Raw genomic sequence first — 17,337 nt, forward strand, 5'->3', positions numbered from 1 at the left:
GAGAGGCCATCACAATCATTCAACAATATGAAATACAAGTCATCATTCAGTCAAACCCATTTGACATTGCCATGGTTCATCACACACAATCATTCTTCAGGTTATACCATTTTACGGTTAAAATTAACGTTAATAAAGATGCAGTATAATGCAAACAGTAGAGTGCACAAGAAGCTTACCAGTTGAGAGTGACTGACGATTACACTGGCACATTGAACATGATGGGTAGTTACAGGGGCAAATTTTAGAGAGCTGAATAAAAGCGATTTTTCCCTAAAAAATTCAAATTCCCAAACCTATTCTATTCATTTTTTGTACTATTCTCTCACTAACCAAACAGTGCACATTGAAGAAGCACGCAAACCAATAAAAAGAAACTTAGAATGGATATATAAACTAATCACCATTGTTTCTAACAAATTACGATTTGTGCATCAAACATAAGAACAGTAGCAATGACATAATAATATAAAGTAGTTGTGACACCACATTTTCTGGCTACTACACACAACTCCATGCAAATTACAGAAAAATATAAATAAGGTTTTATACAGACGACAACAATGCAATAAAAGCAAAATGAAACAATGGGAATAGAGAGAGAGACTCGATTTACAAAATATTTACTAGCAGGTCATGTTTCTATTTTGAGGAGAGAATTGAGGGATGTACTGTTGAATCGCTGAGCAAGGCCTCGAATCACAAGGACAATGACATCACGTAGGTGCCGGGTCTGTACCATCAAGTCTACTTCATTCTCACTGTCTACTACAATCTTGAGCCGATGTTGGTCATTTCGGAAAATCTCAACCTGGAAAATTTTGATTTTAGATAATACAAAGTTTTTTGAAACCGAAAAGAAAAATAAAATGAAAGCCGCATCAGACAAACTTACATGGAATGGAGGAGCATAGCTTCCACGAATCTCAGTCGTGGGAAATGAAGTCTTAGAACCAGGCTTCACAACCTTGATTCTCTTCCTATTAATTTCCAGAATTCTTCTATCAAGACTGCCAACTCCTGGAACCTGAAATATTGATAGTGTTGAAGATGTTTATAAGGCTTTCCTTTTTCCAGTTCTGTACGCAAGGAAAACAAAAACAAGTAAATGGACACAGAGGCAGGATAATACCTTTTTCGGAGATCGGTCCTTATCACACAATACCTGTTCCAAAGTCCCAATTTGTGAGCTTATGGACGATAAATGCATCATCTTTTTCTATAGAATTACATTTTAAGTATCTAAACAAGTCTATAAGATATTTACTTATTCAAGAAATGTATTCAATACTCCTCCAAAAGGGTCTGTTAGTCTAAAAGGGTCCGATAGTCTAACAAACAGCTGCATACATTGAAGAAAAAAAGTGTGTTCCTGAAATAAGCTATATATAGATGCAAATGCCATTTGCACCGAACACCTGGTTAAATGAAAGAACATGGTCATTTTTGAGGTTTCAAGTGCCAGTTGGCACCTACAACAGATTTCTACAGATTAGTTTATCACATGCTTACCAGAAACTTTTTTCCCCAGAAATAACTGCTTCCATAACCAAGACCTTTTCCCATTGCTATTAAAATTGGAAATTTGAATGTTTCAATCAACATTGCAGATCAGGCTTTGTGATATTAATTCTTGTTGATTCAACTAAGCATTCCAGCGAAAATGCAGCTACATTTTCTTGATACTCGTATCAAGTAGTCACTTGTGAAACACCAAATAGAAGAGAACCGATTGGAGATAAAATGAGAATTATCGAAATATTTACATAAAGACAACATTAAGGAAGAAAAGAAACAAAAAATGAAAGAAGTACAAGAACAAAAAAACACAGTGATCATTTTCATTCCATTCAACTTATGAATAGAGATGCTCTCCCTCAAAAGACTGTCAGTACTGCTCCTTCAGCACCCAATAGAATAGGAGGATAATATCACATGCCTTCCTCACTTTCCAAGAAAAACCACTACTCCAACAAGCTAATGACATTCAGGCATTCCAAAGAAAAAAAACACTAGGAGATTCAACAACTTTAGTAACCCGGCAGTTCAAAATTAAATTACCAACACACATTACTGCCTCCCTACACGTGCAGCATATCATCATGATCTGGTCCCAAAACCACAGGTTGTCAGTCATTAGGACTGCCTCCCTGTTTGCAGTCCATGCAAAAGACAGCACCTTAAATGGGGCCTTTAAATCACAATTTTTCCAAAGAAATAAAAGTTCATCACATAGTTTGTAATAAAACTCCCTCATAAAGAACTTGCACTCTTAGACGCCCTCCAACAATCTCGTTTTCCATGCTTCATACTGTATTTCCATAAAGCCTACCCAGATAAGAGACTCCAACTTCACTTTCCAATCCGGTAATAGTTTTAAAAATCTAGGAAATTAGACGACTCCAGAGTCCCATATTGTAGGAATGGTACTTTTGATGACTTAACACGCCAAGGGTGGTCATGATCATGATTATAGCTGGACACAGAGAGAGAGAGAGAGAGAGAGAGAGAGACTTGGAGAAAAGTAACTGCTTCTATCTACTTTTTATGCAGTTTCTCATAGAAGACATTAGAAAAAAGTCATGGACTGGAAAATAGAACTGATACTAAAAAATAGTTAACCTCCATATATTCTTAAATTGCTAATCATAAATGCCAAACACCTTCTCTATGCTGGCACATTGAAAAACCATGCAAAAGGTATATGAATTTACGTAGAAACCTGAATATTTGTGAGGAGAAAAAAACGAATACAAAAAACTACTCAAAAAGTTCATATCTTGGAAAGAAATTTAAATCAGATGCAGAAATTATATAAACAAATAAATAAAATCACACCTCAAACTTCACGGATCCAAGATTAAGCATCTGCTTCACCTCTTTAAGAACATCGGGCTCTGCAAGTAGACAAAGTGCCAAAATAAATGCAAAAGCAATACAGGAATGAAGAAGTCAGAGACTCAGTTGATATCGTAAATTCAGATGGAACTCCAGCAATTATATAAATGGAAACGTCCCTGCCAAAAAAAAAATTAACCAAACAAAGACACACATACAAGAAGCAAATAGCAAATACAGAATATAGAGTTTAAATATATATATATATATAGAGTTTCAGAAAAAACCCTACCCTTTTAAGCATGTTGTAATAGGTTGATGAAATGCACTAAGATTTCAGACCAAAAGAAGGTGGCGTGGGACGAAATTCACCTTCATCAACATGACATGCATGCCAAATTAGGTTGGAAACTAGCCAGGGATTCCTGACTTGTCAATATATGTTCTATGGAAGAAACCAGATGCTACATGATCCCACAAGTACTCAGACATAGTATTAAATTCATGTTAGCATCTAAAATTGACTGCTAAATTAAGCATCCAGCATAGCTTTTCTTGACAGCTAAATTAATTCTATATTTCATTTCTTGTTATATAATAATTGTCCATATACATATGTTATCTTTTCCATTTTTTTCTGTTAAATTCAGTTGTCACATGACTCAAATAATATAATTCAAGATTAAAATCGATATAATTGTTGGCCCAAATGAATATTGAGTTTTTTTTTTTTAATTTATTTAAGTAAAAATACATTAGAAAGCGTTCAAAAGGGGAATGCATCCCAAAAACTACAGAAAGGCCACAGTCAAAAGGACCTAAGAGCCCAAGGAACCCAAAAATCAACTATCTCCTTTATAGATTTACAATTTCTCCCCATATGTAAGTTGCTGCCTCAATTTTGTTCTGTGGGGCCTTTGGAGGGAAATCAATTTTTCTGGACTTCTATTGTGATTATTTACAATTAAATATAAAATTGCTTTAATTTCTGAAGACATGAAACATTACATTAGAAATCGGTTTCTCCTGAAGAGATTGAGCATTCTATTTTTCATGAAATTTTGTTTATCACAAAAGACAGCATAAAACCCTTTCATATGGGATTCAGGCAGGATGATGATGACGACTAGTACAACTAAAGACTACATAAAAATAAATAAATAAAAATAAAAGAAAAGAAGCTGCAGAAGGCCCTAGTTAAATTTAAAATCTTATTTAGTTGGCAACAGAAATCGTTGTGGGGGACTTTTGTTACCATGGTATTATGTTAAGTCTACTTTCCAGAATATTAGTACAAACTGTCCAGAATGTCATCCATATAATTTCACTGTGTTTTATGTAAAAATGAATTTTCTATAATTTTTTTAGTATGAACTGTTCAGATTTGACAGCATATGGACAACTAATATCATTTTGATACAGGTTATGAGATATACAATTGCATAAATTAGTTGAGGACATTTTTTTCCACAATATCTCATAAATATATAGCTGATTGGTTTGGTTTTAGTTATAAATCAAAAGGAGGTGAAGTATGGATTTAGATAACCTTAAGTAGGAGAAATTATTCATTGCAACCGTTGCAACGATGACTTGGTGCAACGAACGACTATAAATACACCACCAAAGCAAAGTCGACCTACAATGGAACCAAAAAGTTGATATATGTACTTTGGTGGAGTGTTTGTAGCCATCCGTTGCACCACGTCATCTTTGCAACAGTTGCAATGAATAATTTCTCCTTAAGTAGCATATATGTTAATCTATAAGAGCAAAAAGAGAATATAGACATAAAATTGAAACATAATTCCGCTTTTACCAACTGCAATTGGCTCAGTTGACGCAGAAACAGGCTGCCCCTCAACTCCATCCTCTCTCAAAGGAGTATAAACCGCCACCAGCCTGTAACCCACATCATCGACATTAGCTTCATACATCCTGCCAGTTTCCCCTGCAACATCACATCAAGCTTGCAATCAAGCCTCTGAGCTGGAATATAGAAGTTGATTTTGATGATAAATCCTGTAAAACTATATAAAGGGTTAAACACCAACTAGTATTATAAATTATACAATGATAGCCAAGGTGTAGCAGACGCAGCATGTAATGGGCGTCACGGTGTCACCTAATGGGATCGGAAACCAATGTTGTATTTTTTTTCAACCTTGCACATTGCGACTTAATCAAGTCAATACAGAATCTTTCATTTTAACATTAGTATGTTATTACTATAACAGTGGTTTAAAATACACTGTATAGGCAGGCCATTACTCATATTAAATCACCTTTAAAAGTTCATCATAATTCACTAATTTGTGAATTCAATATATGATTATCATTATAGTATTCAACCACATATGTATAAAAAAATTGAAATTTTTGGATTTTTCCAAACTATTCTACAAAATTAATTTTAGGTATGAGTGTTTATGTGATGAAAGCAGAAATTATAAGTCACAACACATACACTATATCAAGGTAGTTATTATCATGATCCTACTTTGGATCGATTAGGGGGTCCATACGACTGGATCAACTATTGTAAGATTAAAAATGAAGTAAAAAAAACATTAACACTGTACGTACAGGTAAAGAATTGGTTAACTCTAGTCTAAACCGCTTGAATAATAATCATAATAATAATTCAAATTTCAAGTAATCCAGTGGTGCAGGTGGAATCAGTTGATCAGTAACTCATTTATACGGAAACAATAGAGGTGGAAAAATTCAACATGACACAAAATTAGGGATTTTTGGTTTAACCTTAATCATGTTTGTGTAACAATCGTGTCAACCCCTTTAATTAATCATGTTGTGCTCATGTTTTGGGGTGAACTTATATAACCTGATCAGACCTGTTTAATTAATCATATCAGTTCAACTTTATTAACCTGTTTTAACCGAATTACCATGGATATTTGTGTTATATCAGTATAAGCCCAATATGGAGATTGTACTTGTCCCCATTTTTTGTAATTGCAATATCACTATCCTCATTTTCATGAATTTAGACATCCATTATCGCATTATGTCATCTTTTTCATAATATTTGCATTTTATACTAACAAAAAAATATGTTAATAGACAGGTAACTTGACCCATCTAATCTACACAGATTACATACGTTATTAAACGGGTCATGTCGTGTTAGAAGACCCATTTATTAAAAGGGTTACACGGGTTCTGTTGTATTATATTTTTAATAAACGGGTTGTGTTCGTTTCAAGGATTCTGACACAACTATTAAATGGGTCGTGTTTATATTTATATAACAAAAAACAATTAGGTTGACAAGACACGAATATGAACTGCCAACACAAATTGCCACCCCTAAAAACAGATCAAGACAAGCCTTGTTGTCACCTTAAGTCACTTGAATTAGTGCCTCAGTGACCTGTCCTCCCAAACATGGTAATGTCTGCTCCAAATTTTACAACTATGGGCTCCACGTTCCTGTTTCACTTCTAATATTTCTCCAATAACACATAAATTTAAACCAAAAAAAAAAATTGATAAAAGAAGGGCATCATCTTCTTTTTTTTTCTTTTTTCTTTTTTTTTGTGATAAGTAAGAAGGGCATCATCTTTGACAAAGCCAGATTACTGAGCCATAGGACAAACCCAGTGATTTAGCACATACCAGGAATAGAGATAAGGTCAGGACTTCCAACCATTGATCTAAGCCACTGAATTCTACTTTTTCCCTCCTTTCCTCCACCATAAATGCCTCGGACAGCATATAAGTTGGTGTGGAAACCTCTGCCCTCAATCTCCAGCTTATCAATTCTAGGGATCCCTGAACAAAAACAGAACTTTAAATAAGAAACAAATTACTGCTACAGAATGATAAAAAACTAACGCTTTCTAAGAAAAACAAATAACAATATTAATAACCATTTGATGATTGAGTAAATAAAACCCAGTTGGAAGCAAACAAGTTAATTCAAAGTAATAAAAGAGTTAATCCTCATTGGTGAAAATATTCTTCCACTCAATCCACATTACCTATTTCAGGGATACTTAAAAAGCAATAGGACTAGGAATAGAAGCTGTTGTTAACCTAATTGAAAGGACCAATATTGTAATCAGAGATTTTTTTATTTATTTTTAAAATAAAAAAAGAAGAAGAAGAAGTTCTTGTCAGCCGCCTCACAATCAATCAAAATAAGCAATTGAAAATGATCATTAGCCAAATTATTTACACACACATTAAAATCAATCCAACAACTTAATTTTTCAGAATTATCCATCAGCAAGCAATTTCCTCAGGGAACTTAGACGATAGCATTATTACAGATGGTATAGGTCAACATGCAATGCATGCAAAAAGTAGGATCTGGATGAGATCTGAATGCCCTATATTGAATTCAAATATGGAGTAATATTTTACAGTCGAATATCCATCCATTTTATGTTGAAAAACAAAGAGGAAAATTGATGCCTATTCATTAAATCCGCGCATGTAGCACATATACCAGCTTTCCTTGCAGGTAAATCAAAGAAGTTTTGGGAATATCAGCTAAATTTAAAAGATAAATTTTCAGGAACGAGTAAAAGAAGGTAATCCTTGGTCAATTGCCTGTACAATTAGAGAAGAAATTGAAGACCTGGTAAGATGAAAGCAGTTTCAGCATATGCTGGCTCACTTGACCTTCCAAACACATCGTTCACAATGCATTCACATCTCAGACACCGACCAATGTCCTCCAATCGCAACTTATAAGAGCAAGAACGTTGTGAAGGTAATAGATCAAAGGATTCAGTGTTTCCCGTTTCAGATGAACAGAACCTGCATCATACCTCATGTCATGCACTGGAAGGAGAAAAAAAAATACTAATTAAAGAAGATGCCTTACTGGACTTATCTAATATACTAAAAAACGAGTGAATCCTAGGACAGGTATATAGAAAAGCACCATGCTGAAAATTTAAAACTGTGTCCGACCCCAATGCATGTTGCCAGACGTAAGACAAGTATAAAAAATATATATACTGAAATGAATTATAGGTAGTCCATACAAAGGGATCTTTTCTAAATTTAGGGTTTAGTCAGATGTAACTTTTTGGCACAAATATATATCCAGAAAGGCTGGTTCAGAATGTTGTTTTATATTGGACATCTTCAAAAGGCTGAACAAAAATAACCTTCATGAATATTACCTTGATATTGCTAAGATGTCCAAGCAACCAAACAGTTAACACTTCTAAGAACTTGCAAAATCAACCATTACTATAAAGCATTTGAAAACAACCAAGCTATGAACTAGTAGAACACAGCATTATACCATTGATATCTGACATCTTTCTTGTACTTGCCCCAAACAAGTTGTTGAGTTTCACACTTCGGAATTACTTCAACGGCAGTGATTACATCTCCTTCGACAGCCTTTCCCGTAAGAGCAACCATCTCAATTTTCGGAAGTTCTGAAGTGCAATAAAATTTTCAGATGAAAAATAATAATTATAATGCTTAATATACAATGATTATAACAAGATGATGTAAGCTGATGATTATAATTTTCTGAAGTTGCTGTAAAGAGCTAAATTTAACAATGTACAACATGAAATTTTAAATTATTTTCGCTCAATAAATATATAATTTATACGGATGACAACACAATGGACAGCTGATAAAAAGCTCCCTGCCGTTCAATCTATTGTGTATATAGAAGCTATACCTACTTAGACAATTAGTTAAAGAGAGTAAGCAACAAGACTTACATATGGTATTTATAGACTTAAAAAAAGTGTATGATAGGGTCCCAAAAGATATAATTTGGCGGGCTCTACAAAGAAAACAAATCCCCTCACAAATCATAAAAAGTATCCAAGATATGTTCTTTTTTTTGATAAATAAAAAATTTTATAAAAAAACACTCCAAGGGGGAGCGGAACCCAAGAACAATACAAAAAGCCACTCAATCCTTCAAAGAGGCCAAAAAATCAACAATTTCCTCCAAAGATCTATGATCTCTCCCTAAAACCCAACAAAACAGAGTGGAAATAATCGAAAATTTAAGCACCGAAATCGACATCGCCTTTTCTTCAAAATATCTCCTATTCCTTTCAAGCCAAATGCACCACCATACACAAAGCGGTGTAGCCCTCCACGCATCCTGACTGTGAGTCCCCACCGGGCAACCTCTCCAAGCCTCAATCAACCCTCTTGTAGATCTAGGCATAACCCAATAAAGCCCAAATAAGCCAAGCATCAAATCCCAACACTCTCTAGCCACATAGCAATGAATGAGAAGGTGATCCACTGATTCCTCATTACGAAGGCACATAAAACAACGATTGATCACTACTTGGCTTCTCCTTCGCAAATTATCCTGGGTTAGGATCTTACCCATAACCGAAGACTACACAAAGAAAGCCACCTTGAGAGGAGCCTTGGAGCGCCAAACAGACTTCCAAGGAAAACGAACATCAGAATCAAATGAGAGACACTTGAAGAAGGACCTCACCTCAAAACGCCCATGAGAGTTTGCAACCCAAGACCAACAATCCGAATCCTCCTCCACAATCCTTTGGCGATAAAGCAGCTCCAAGAAGCGAATGACCTCCTCGATCTCCCAATCCTGAAAGTGACGCCTGAATCGAACATCCCAAACCAGTCTTCCATTATCAAGATGATAACAGTTGACCACCATGGCCTGCCTATCCGAAGCAATCCTGTAAAGCTGAGGAAAAGCGAGAGCGAGAGGAACATCTCCACACCACACATCCTCCCAGAAGCAAATCCTCCTCCCATCTCTAAGACGAAATCGAACGTGTTTAAAGAATTCATCCCAACCCTTCCGAATCACTTTCCAGACCCCTACCCCCCGAGGATCCCGCACTTCCAAGGAACTCCATCCTCCTCTCAATTCCCCAAAACGACACGCCACAACCCTCCTCCAAAGCCAATGTCTCTCCACACCAAATCTCCACAACCATTTCCCGAGAAGGGCCTTATTAAATGGCACCAATCTACGGAGACCCAACCCACCATTCCGAATAGGCCTGCAAACCTGATCCCATCGCACCAAATGGAACTTAAACTCTTCAGCTCTACCTCCCCAAAGAAAATTACGCTGCAACCTCTCAATCCTCTCCGCAACTGAAGAGGGAATTTGAAAAAGAGAGATAAAGTAAGTGGGGAGGCAAGAGAGGGTGCTCTTAATCAGAGTGACCCTGCCGCCCTTGGAAAGATACTGCTTCTTCCAACCCGCTAGCCTTCTTTCAAATCTGTCCACCACTGGGTCCCAAATTCCTACACATCTCGAAGGAGCACCCAGAGGCAAACCTAAGTAAGAAATGGGAAATGACCCAGTCCTACAACCAAGAATGTCAGCAAACATCTCAATCTCAAGGACCTCCCCAACAGGCACCAAAACACTCTTGCCCACATTCACCTTAAGGCCAGAGACAACTTGAAACCAAATCAAAACACATCTCAAATATCTAATCCGGGACACATTCGCATCACAAAGAACAAAAGTATCATCAGCAAACATCAAATGAGAGATCTCCAACTGAGAAGCAACATCCCTGCCCACCCGGAAGCCCCTCAAAAAACCCAAATCTGAAGCCTTTCTCATCAATCTACTAAGGGCCTCCATCACAAACAAGAACAAGAAGGGAGAGAGAGGATCCCCTTGTCTCAAGCCCCTTGAACTAGAGAAAAAACCGGAAGGAGCACCATTAACAAGTATCGAAAACCGAGCACTGGAAATGCAAAAGTGAATCCATCTCCTCCACCTATCACCGAACCCCATCCTCTCCATTAGATAGAGAAGGAAGCTCCAACTCACATGGTCATATGCCTTCTCTATGTCCAGCTTACACAGAAAACCTGGGACCCCACTACGCAGTCTAGAGTCCACACACTCGCTTGCAATAAGAACTGAATCCAAAATCTGACGACCACCGACAAAAGCATTTTGAGAGTCCGAAATGATGCCATCCATAACTTTCCTCAATCTAGAAGCTAGCACCTTGGCTATCAACTTATAGATACAACCCACCAAACTAATAGGGCGAAAGTCCCTAACATCCAACACCCCCCCTTTTTTCGGAATAAGGGTAATGAACGTGGCATTCAAGCTTTTCTCAAACGAGCCCCGAGAATGGAAAGCATGAAGAGTGCCCATCAACTCCCCTTTGACCACCTCCCAACACTCCAAAAGAAATTTCATGGTAAAACCATTGGGACCTGGGGCTTTATCCCCATTACAACTCTTCAAAGCAAACAGAACTTCCTCCTCAGAAAAAGGCAACTCCAAACCCAAGCACTCCTCCTCAGAAATAGAGTCAAACTGTAACCCTTCAAGCAAAGATCTCCACTCAACAGTCTCAGTGAACAACTTCTCAAAGAACTTTGAAAATTCTTTGCAGATCTCTTCTTCCTTACAAAAAACAACCCCTTCAACCCGAATCCTCCCTATGTGATTGCCTCTTCTATGAGCATTGGCCTATCTGTGGAAAAATTTAGTATTTCTATCTCCCTCCTTAAGCCACAAGGCTCGAGATTTTTGCCTCCACGAGATCTCCTCCATGATTGCAATCTCAGTAAACTCCGCCTTACACTCCGCCCTCCTAATCTTCAAAGCCTCCACCAAATCCCCTTGACCCTCCATCCGATCAATAGACGCAATCTCAGCTAAGACCCGATTTCTCCTCCATTCCAAATTCCTAAAGACCTCTTTATTCCAAGTCTTAAGGTTCACCTTTAAAAGACGCAATTTGCCTGCGAGCACATGACTTGGGGTGCCGGCCACACCATACCCCTCCCACCAAAGACGGACCCTCTCCAGAAAGCCCTCAGCCCGCAGCCACATATTCTCGAATCTGAAAGGAGAATGTCTACTACACAGTCCCCCACAATCTAACATCAACGGAACATGGTCAGAGATAGGACGTGCTAAAGTAGTCTGGACAACATCAGAGAACCTCTCCTCCCACTCCCCTGACACCAAGAATCTGTCAATCCGAGAGAGGGTAGAGGGAGAGCGGCCACTTGACCAAGTAAACGGACCTCCAACCAAGGGCAAATCAATCAGCCCAAACTCATCAATAAACTCTGAGAAAGCCTCTATATCAGACGTCCACCTACCTCCCGTTGACCTCTCAAACGGAGAACGAACAACATTGAAGTCCCCTCCAATACACCAAGGCAAACACCATTGACTTCGAATCTCCCCCAATTCCTCCCAAAGCAAGTGGCGCTCACCGTCCTCTGAAGGACCATAAACACCAGAAAGAATCCAATGAACACCATCCTCAACTAAAGCAAGAATGCAAGAAACAGAGAAACGCCCAACCTTAGCATCCACTTTAGACACCCATCTGTTGTCCCACAAGATCAAAATGCCCCCCGAGGAGCCAATAGCATCCAAAGCAACCCACTCCACAAATCGACCCCCCCCCCCCCCCCCCCCCAAAGACTCCTCACAATCCTATCAGACATCGAAGCCAGTTTAGTCTCCTGGAGACACACCACATGACCCCTACTTTTACGAATAACCGACTTCACCACTTTCCTTCTAACCGGATCATTGAGACCCCGGACATTCCATGAGAGAATTTGTAACTTCATAGGGAAACACTTGGAAAAGCAAATCCTCCCCTCCTTCCACCACCTCTCCCTCCAGATCTAGACCCCCTATTCCTCCTTTCGTATGTGATAACATCATTGGGACTTTGCAACATTGTCTCCCCTCTCTCCTCCTACCGCCCCACATTATCACTCACCTTTACTTTAAAATGAGAACTGAGGACATCATTAAACAAACACATCGCCTCATCCACCCTGCCTTCAAAAGAAACACCCAACAAAGGGCCCACTTCCAAGCCCTTCTCCCTCACCCACTCCTCCTCAAGGTCATTCACTCCAACCTCAGTCGAGTCACTAACCCAATTCTCCCCTGGTGGAACAACAGCCAAAGGGACAACCAAATTCACTACTTGTTCCAAATCTTCCCATGGAATCATGCCCGAGTCCCCATCAAGGGATGAACCTGCAGCTCCCTCCCAATCATCAAGAACTGAAGAAGAATGCGAACAATACCGTGAAACAGGCTCCTCCTCTGTCAAAACATCTCCTGAATCAGAAAGAAAACCTTTTAAAGCCAAGTGGTCCCGTAACTCCTTCAATAGAACAGAGGCTGTTTCATCATCCAACTTTACCTTCACATCCCGACCAATACAAACCGTAATACCCTCACCCATACCTTCACTTCGCCGAGAGAAACCAAGCCTATAACCAGAATCACCAACATGCCTTCCAGCCAAAACCGAGTCCTTCTCAATCACCGGTGCCAAGGATTGAGAAACCATGTCAGTCCCACCCATCACCCGATCCAGTGAAGTCATCGACCCCCCCAAAGAAGGAGAAGAAGTAGAAGGAGAGCACAACTTAGGAGGAGAGGATTCAGAGGGAACTGAAATTGAAAACATACCCGGATCGAACCCCGACTGCGAAGATGCCACCCATTTCTGTTTATCTTTCCTTGACCACTTTTTGCAAAGAGCGGGAAGAATAATTTTCTTCTTGGGCAACCGACGTCTCAGTACCGGATCCTTCACTCGTCGATCAACCTTGACATTCGCAGATAACAACCCGGCAGCACAGGAATCTCTGTCAACACTCATTGATACCAAGGGCTCAAACCTATTACACAGAAACCCAGATCCACAACTCGACCCACTCTTCAACCCCGAAAGTCCACCAACAGAATCATCTCTAGAAGAATGGGCGCTCGGCCCACCAACCACCTCACAAGAGACTTGCCCACCACAATCCAATTCCAAAGAATCTGACAGAGGCCTTTTAGCAGTAGGCCTATCAGGCCCAACAAGCGGCCCAACAGACCCAGGCAAAACACTATTAGAAACAAGGGCCCCATTCTCAAGACCACCATAAAGCCCATCTGAGTGGGGAGCCGAATTTGAATAGATCGTGGGAACAGTTGTTCTCCATTGGGAACGGGCAAAGCCTGAGCGCCAACCACGTGGAAAAGCTGGAACCCTCCCCCTCCCACGCGCCTGCTGAGCGTGGAAGCCACCTCGTCGTCTTGTTTGATCTCGCTGCTGCGCAAAAGGTCTACGACTATTTCCGGCGAGACCTCCACCCCACTGCAACTTCCGAAACGCTTCCTGCCATCGGCGATCCGACAAAAAGGAAAGCCCATCCTTGCGATTCTGAGTGTAAATCCTTCTAAAACACTCCGAATTGCGAATCCATAAGTCTTCACTCCATTCCTTCCATGCCTGGAACTCAGCCATACCTTTTTTCCCCATGGATTCCCACCTCAACCATACTTTCTCCTTAAGCAAGTGCGAACCATCCCCGCCTTCCAGGCTATCAGTCGTCGGAACAAGCTCATGATGCTTCTCCTCCCAAACAAACACCTTATAGCAGAACTGGTCATCATGAATGAACACAAACGGAGGACAAACCTTCCCATCAGAGACAGTGATTCGGACTATTTCAGCATCCAAAGCTTCATCGGCATCCACCCAAATGAACCCACCACAAAGATCACCAACTGTCACAAACAGAGAATGGCTCCAAAGGTGGAGAGGAAGACCGTACAGCGTCACCTTTTTCAGACACTGCTCTTTCAACACCTCCGAGCACCCTACCCTAAAATTTCAAGCTTCCAGAGAGAGAGAAGCCGTTCCCCAGTCACGGCGACCCCTCTTGAGAACTCGAGAAGCTTCCGTCGAGGAAGGAAACCGGAAAAGCAATAAAGAATCCGGCAGAGACGAGACCATCACACCAGAGGAGACCTTCCAAGCACGCGAAGCCCAGGTAGCAATTTAAGCCCCATCACCCACTTCCTTATCAAATTTTCCAACCAGACACGACCGAAGGTCTTCTCTTCTTCTTCGTACCGAATCATCATCCAAGAAAATAGATGGGCCTCTATACGGATTTGCAGATCTAACAGATCCACCTTGGAACAAGCAAGGCAATCTAGCAACCTCCAAGAACGAGCGCATGACAGAGAAGAAAAACCAAACCAGACCAGCAATACACACCAACCACGAACCACGGAGAACGATGTTTGCACATATGGTGAAACTAGTGAGTTCTCCATAAATGCAGGATTGCACCAAGGATCAGTGCTAAAGCCCATATCCATTTGCAATAATCTTAGATAAAAGAACAAAAAGACTTCCAAAACGAGATTCCACGGAGAATGATGTTTGCAGATGATATAGTGCTCTCAGACACCAGAAGTTTACTTACCAATAAAACTAGAATTGTGGAGAAATGTGTCAGAATCAAAAGGATTGAGAACTAATAAAATTAAAACTGAGCACATGGAGTGCAAATTTGATCAAGAATCGGACATTGAAAATATAATGATAACGCTTCAAAACCAAAAGGATTACTCAAATTAACCATTTCCACTGTCGAGGATTGATAATACAAAAGGCCAGAGAGATAGATCGTGATATAGCTAGTAGAATTGGAGCAGGTTGGACCAAGTGGAGACAAACTAGTGGGATTTTATGTGATGGATAACACATTGGATGAAAAAAAAAAAAATCTATAGGACCGTTATAAGACCAACTATGTTGTATGGAGGACTGTTGGGCCATAAAAAAGAAACAAGAGAAACATCTCCATGTAGCGGAAATGAGAACGTTAAGATGGATGAGTAGAGTGACGAGGACAGAGAGGATCACTAAGGAAAGTGTGCAAGAAAAATTAGCGGTGGCTCCCATTGGTGAGGAAATTAGAGAGTAGACTTATATGGTTTGGAAACATGTATCTAAGACCTAGAGACGCACCAGTCAAATGAGAATGACTAGTTTCCATAGAAGGCAAGAGACGGAGAGGGCGACCAAAAATAACAAGGATGAGATTATTAAAAATGATTTTAAAAATAAAATATAGTACGAGAAATGGAAAGTAATAGAAAGGATTGGAGAAAGAGAAATCATGTGGCCGACCACATTCATATGGGATTAAAGCAATGATGATGACGATGATGATGAATAGCTTTCAATCAATATATTCGATCAACCAGTCTTTCAATCATTACTCACTGTTTTTCTAGATTGATAGGTTCAATCAATTCGATTTGTCAATCATTTCTCACTATTCTTTCAAAATTCAAGCCATATTTTGATCTAAGGTTCAAACAATCGATATGCCCTATTTTTAGAAATTTATATTATTTTAATATGTCCATTATTGACACTCAATACTAGGTCACAGAAGTTCAACTACCTAATAAAGAATCCAATCTAGATTCCTATGAGTGCTAATGTCTCATCTTAGCTTAACCAAATTAAGCTTTTGATGATATTCTTCATATAGCCTTTGACGTCATTTCATTTGTATTTTCAGTTGTAGACACATAAAATCACTCCCAAACAAGTTCAACTACAACCAAATTTTGTGTAGGAAGTAGTGTTAGCCGAGATATGACAAGCAAGAATCATGGGATTTGACTTTACTTACGCATATATCTAGGCATATAATATTCTTTTAGTATTAACATATGCACTTTATTTATGAAAAAAAAAAAAAACATATGCTCTTTTTAGTATATAAGCGCCAAAGCTGTCAATTAGTGTTTAAATCATTCAAGCCTTTGCATATTATTATTCTCATTCAAACCTTTACATATTTTTCTCGTATTCCTTCTATCTTGTATCAAAGTCAGGGTGGTCCGACCGCAAGAAAAGCGTTGCGAGTTTGGCACCACCCATTCGGGAATGGTCTAAGGAGATATTGTTGATGGTTTGTGGTTTGAGGAGACATTGGTGATTCTTCCATCTACATACTTTTAAACATGTGTATGAAGGGGAATGGTTTGAGGATACATTGTTGATTATTTATGGTCTAAGGAGACATTGTTGATTCTTTCATCTACATATTTAAACATGTGTTTAAAGGAGAAAGAATGGTTCGAGGATACATTATTGATTCTTTCATCTACATATTTTGGTTGCTTATAGTCTAAGGAGACATTGTAAATGGTTTACGGTCTATAGAGAGAGTCAGATAAGATGTATCCACGATTCCACGGTGGTTTGAAGAAAACGTTATGGTTATTTCTTGGCTAGTCAATGTAATGCAGCCAAGCATAAGCGTTGGTTATATATTTATAAAGATCGTGTTTGAGGATTCATTGTCCAAGTTGGGAGTCTCAAATATCCACGCACCAACTTGAGGGGAGTGTTAGCCGAGATGTGATAGGCTAGAATCATGGGATTTGACTTTATTTACACAATTGTCTAGGCATAGAATATGCAATGATTTTATTCAGTTTCTTTTCTTGTAATAGTAACAAGTGCTCGTTTTAGTATATAAATAACAAAGCTGTGAATGAGTGTTTAAAAGCCTCATTCAGACATTTACATATTTCTTTTATCTTGTATTTTTTCTGGTAGGAACTAGGAACTTGCCAATACATGACTCAATATCGAAGACAACAACAACAGCAATAATAATATTATAGAACAACAAAAACAATAAGAAATGGCCAGGCAGAAT

General features: G+C 39.0%; 1 protein-coding gene across 2 annotated transcripts in view; it reads right to left on the bottom strand.

The window, feature by feature from the left end:
• Positions 1–367: 367 nt before the first annotated feature.
• The window catches only part of LOC132311960 (187-kDa microtubule-associated protein AIR9), a 47,731-nt gene continuing 30,761 nt past the window's right edge, over positions 368–17,337 (bottom strand). For both annotated transcript variants that reach the window (XM_059810143.1, XM_059810151.1), the window contains exons 32-39: positions 8,123–8,261; positions 7,445–7,626; positions 6,478–6,633; positions 4,658–4,789; positions 2,839–2,897; positions 1,133–1,165; positions 896–1,027; positions 368–811 (exon numbers count right to left, since the gene is read on the bottom strand). In XM_059810143.1, the coding sequence (XP_059666126.1) occupies positions 635–811; positions 896–1,027; positions 1,133–1,165; positions 2,839–2,897; positions 4,658–4,789; positions 6,478–6,633; positions 7,445–7,626; positions 8,123–8,261 (1,010 nt within the window). In that variant the 3' untranslated portion in view covers positions 368–634. The remainder of the gene's footprint in view (positions 812–895; positions 1,028–1,132; positions 1,166–2,838; positions 2,898–4,657; positions 4,790–6,477; positions 6,634–7,444; positions 7,627–8,122; positions 8,262–17,337) is intronic.

The sequence above is a fragment of the Cornus florida genome, unplaced genomic scaffold, assembly GCF_030987335.1.
Source record: "Cornus florida cultivar Cherokee Brave unplaced genomic scaffold, ASM3098733v1 CherokeeBrave_3.0.0_Hap2_Chr01, whole genome shotgun sequence".
In the NCBI taxonomy this organism is placed as follows: Eukaryota; Viridiplantae; Streptophyta; class Magnoliopsida; order Cornales; family Cornaceae; genus Cornus; species Cornus florida.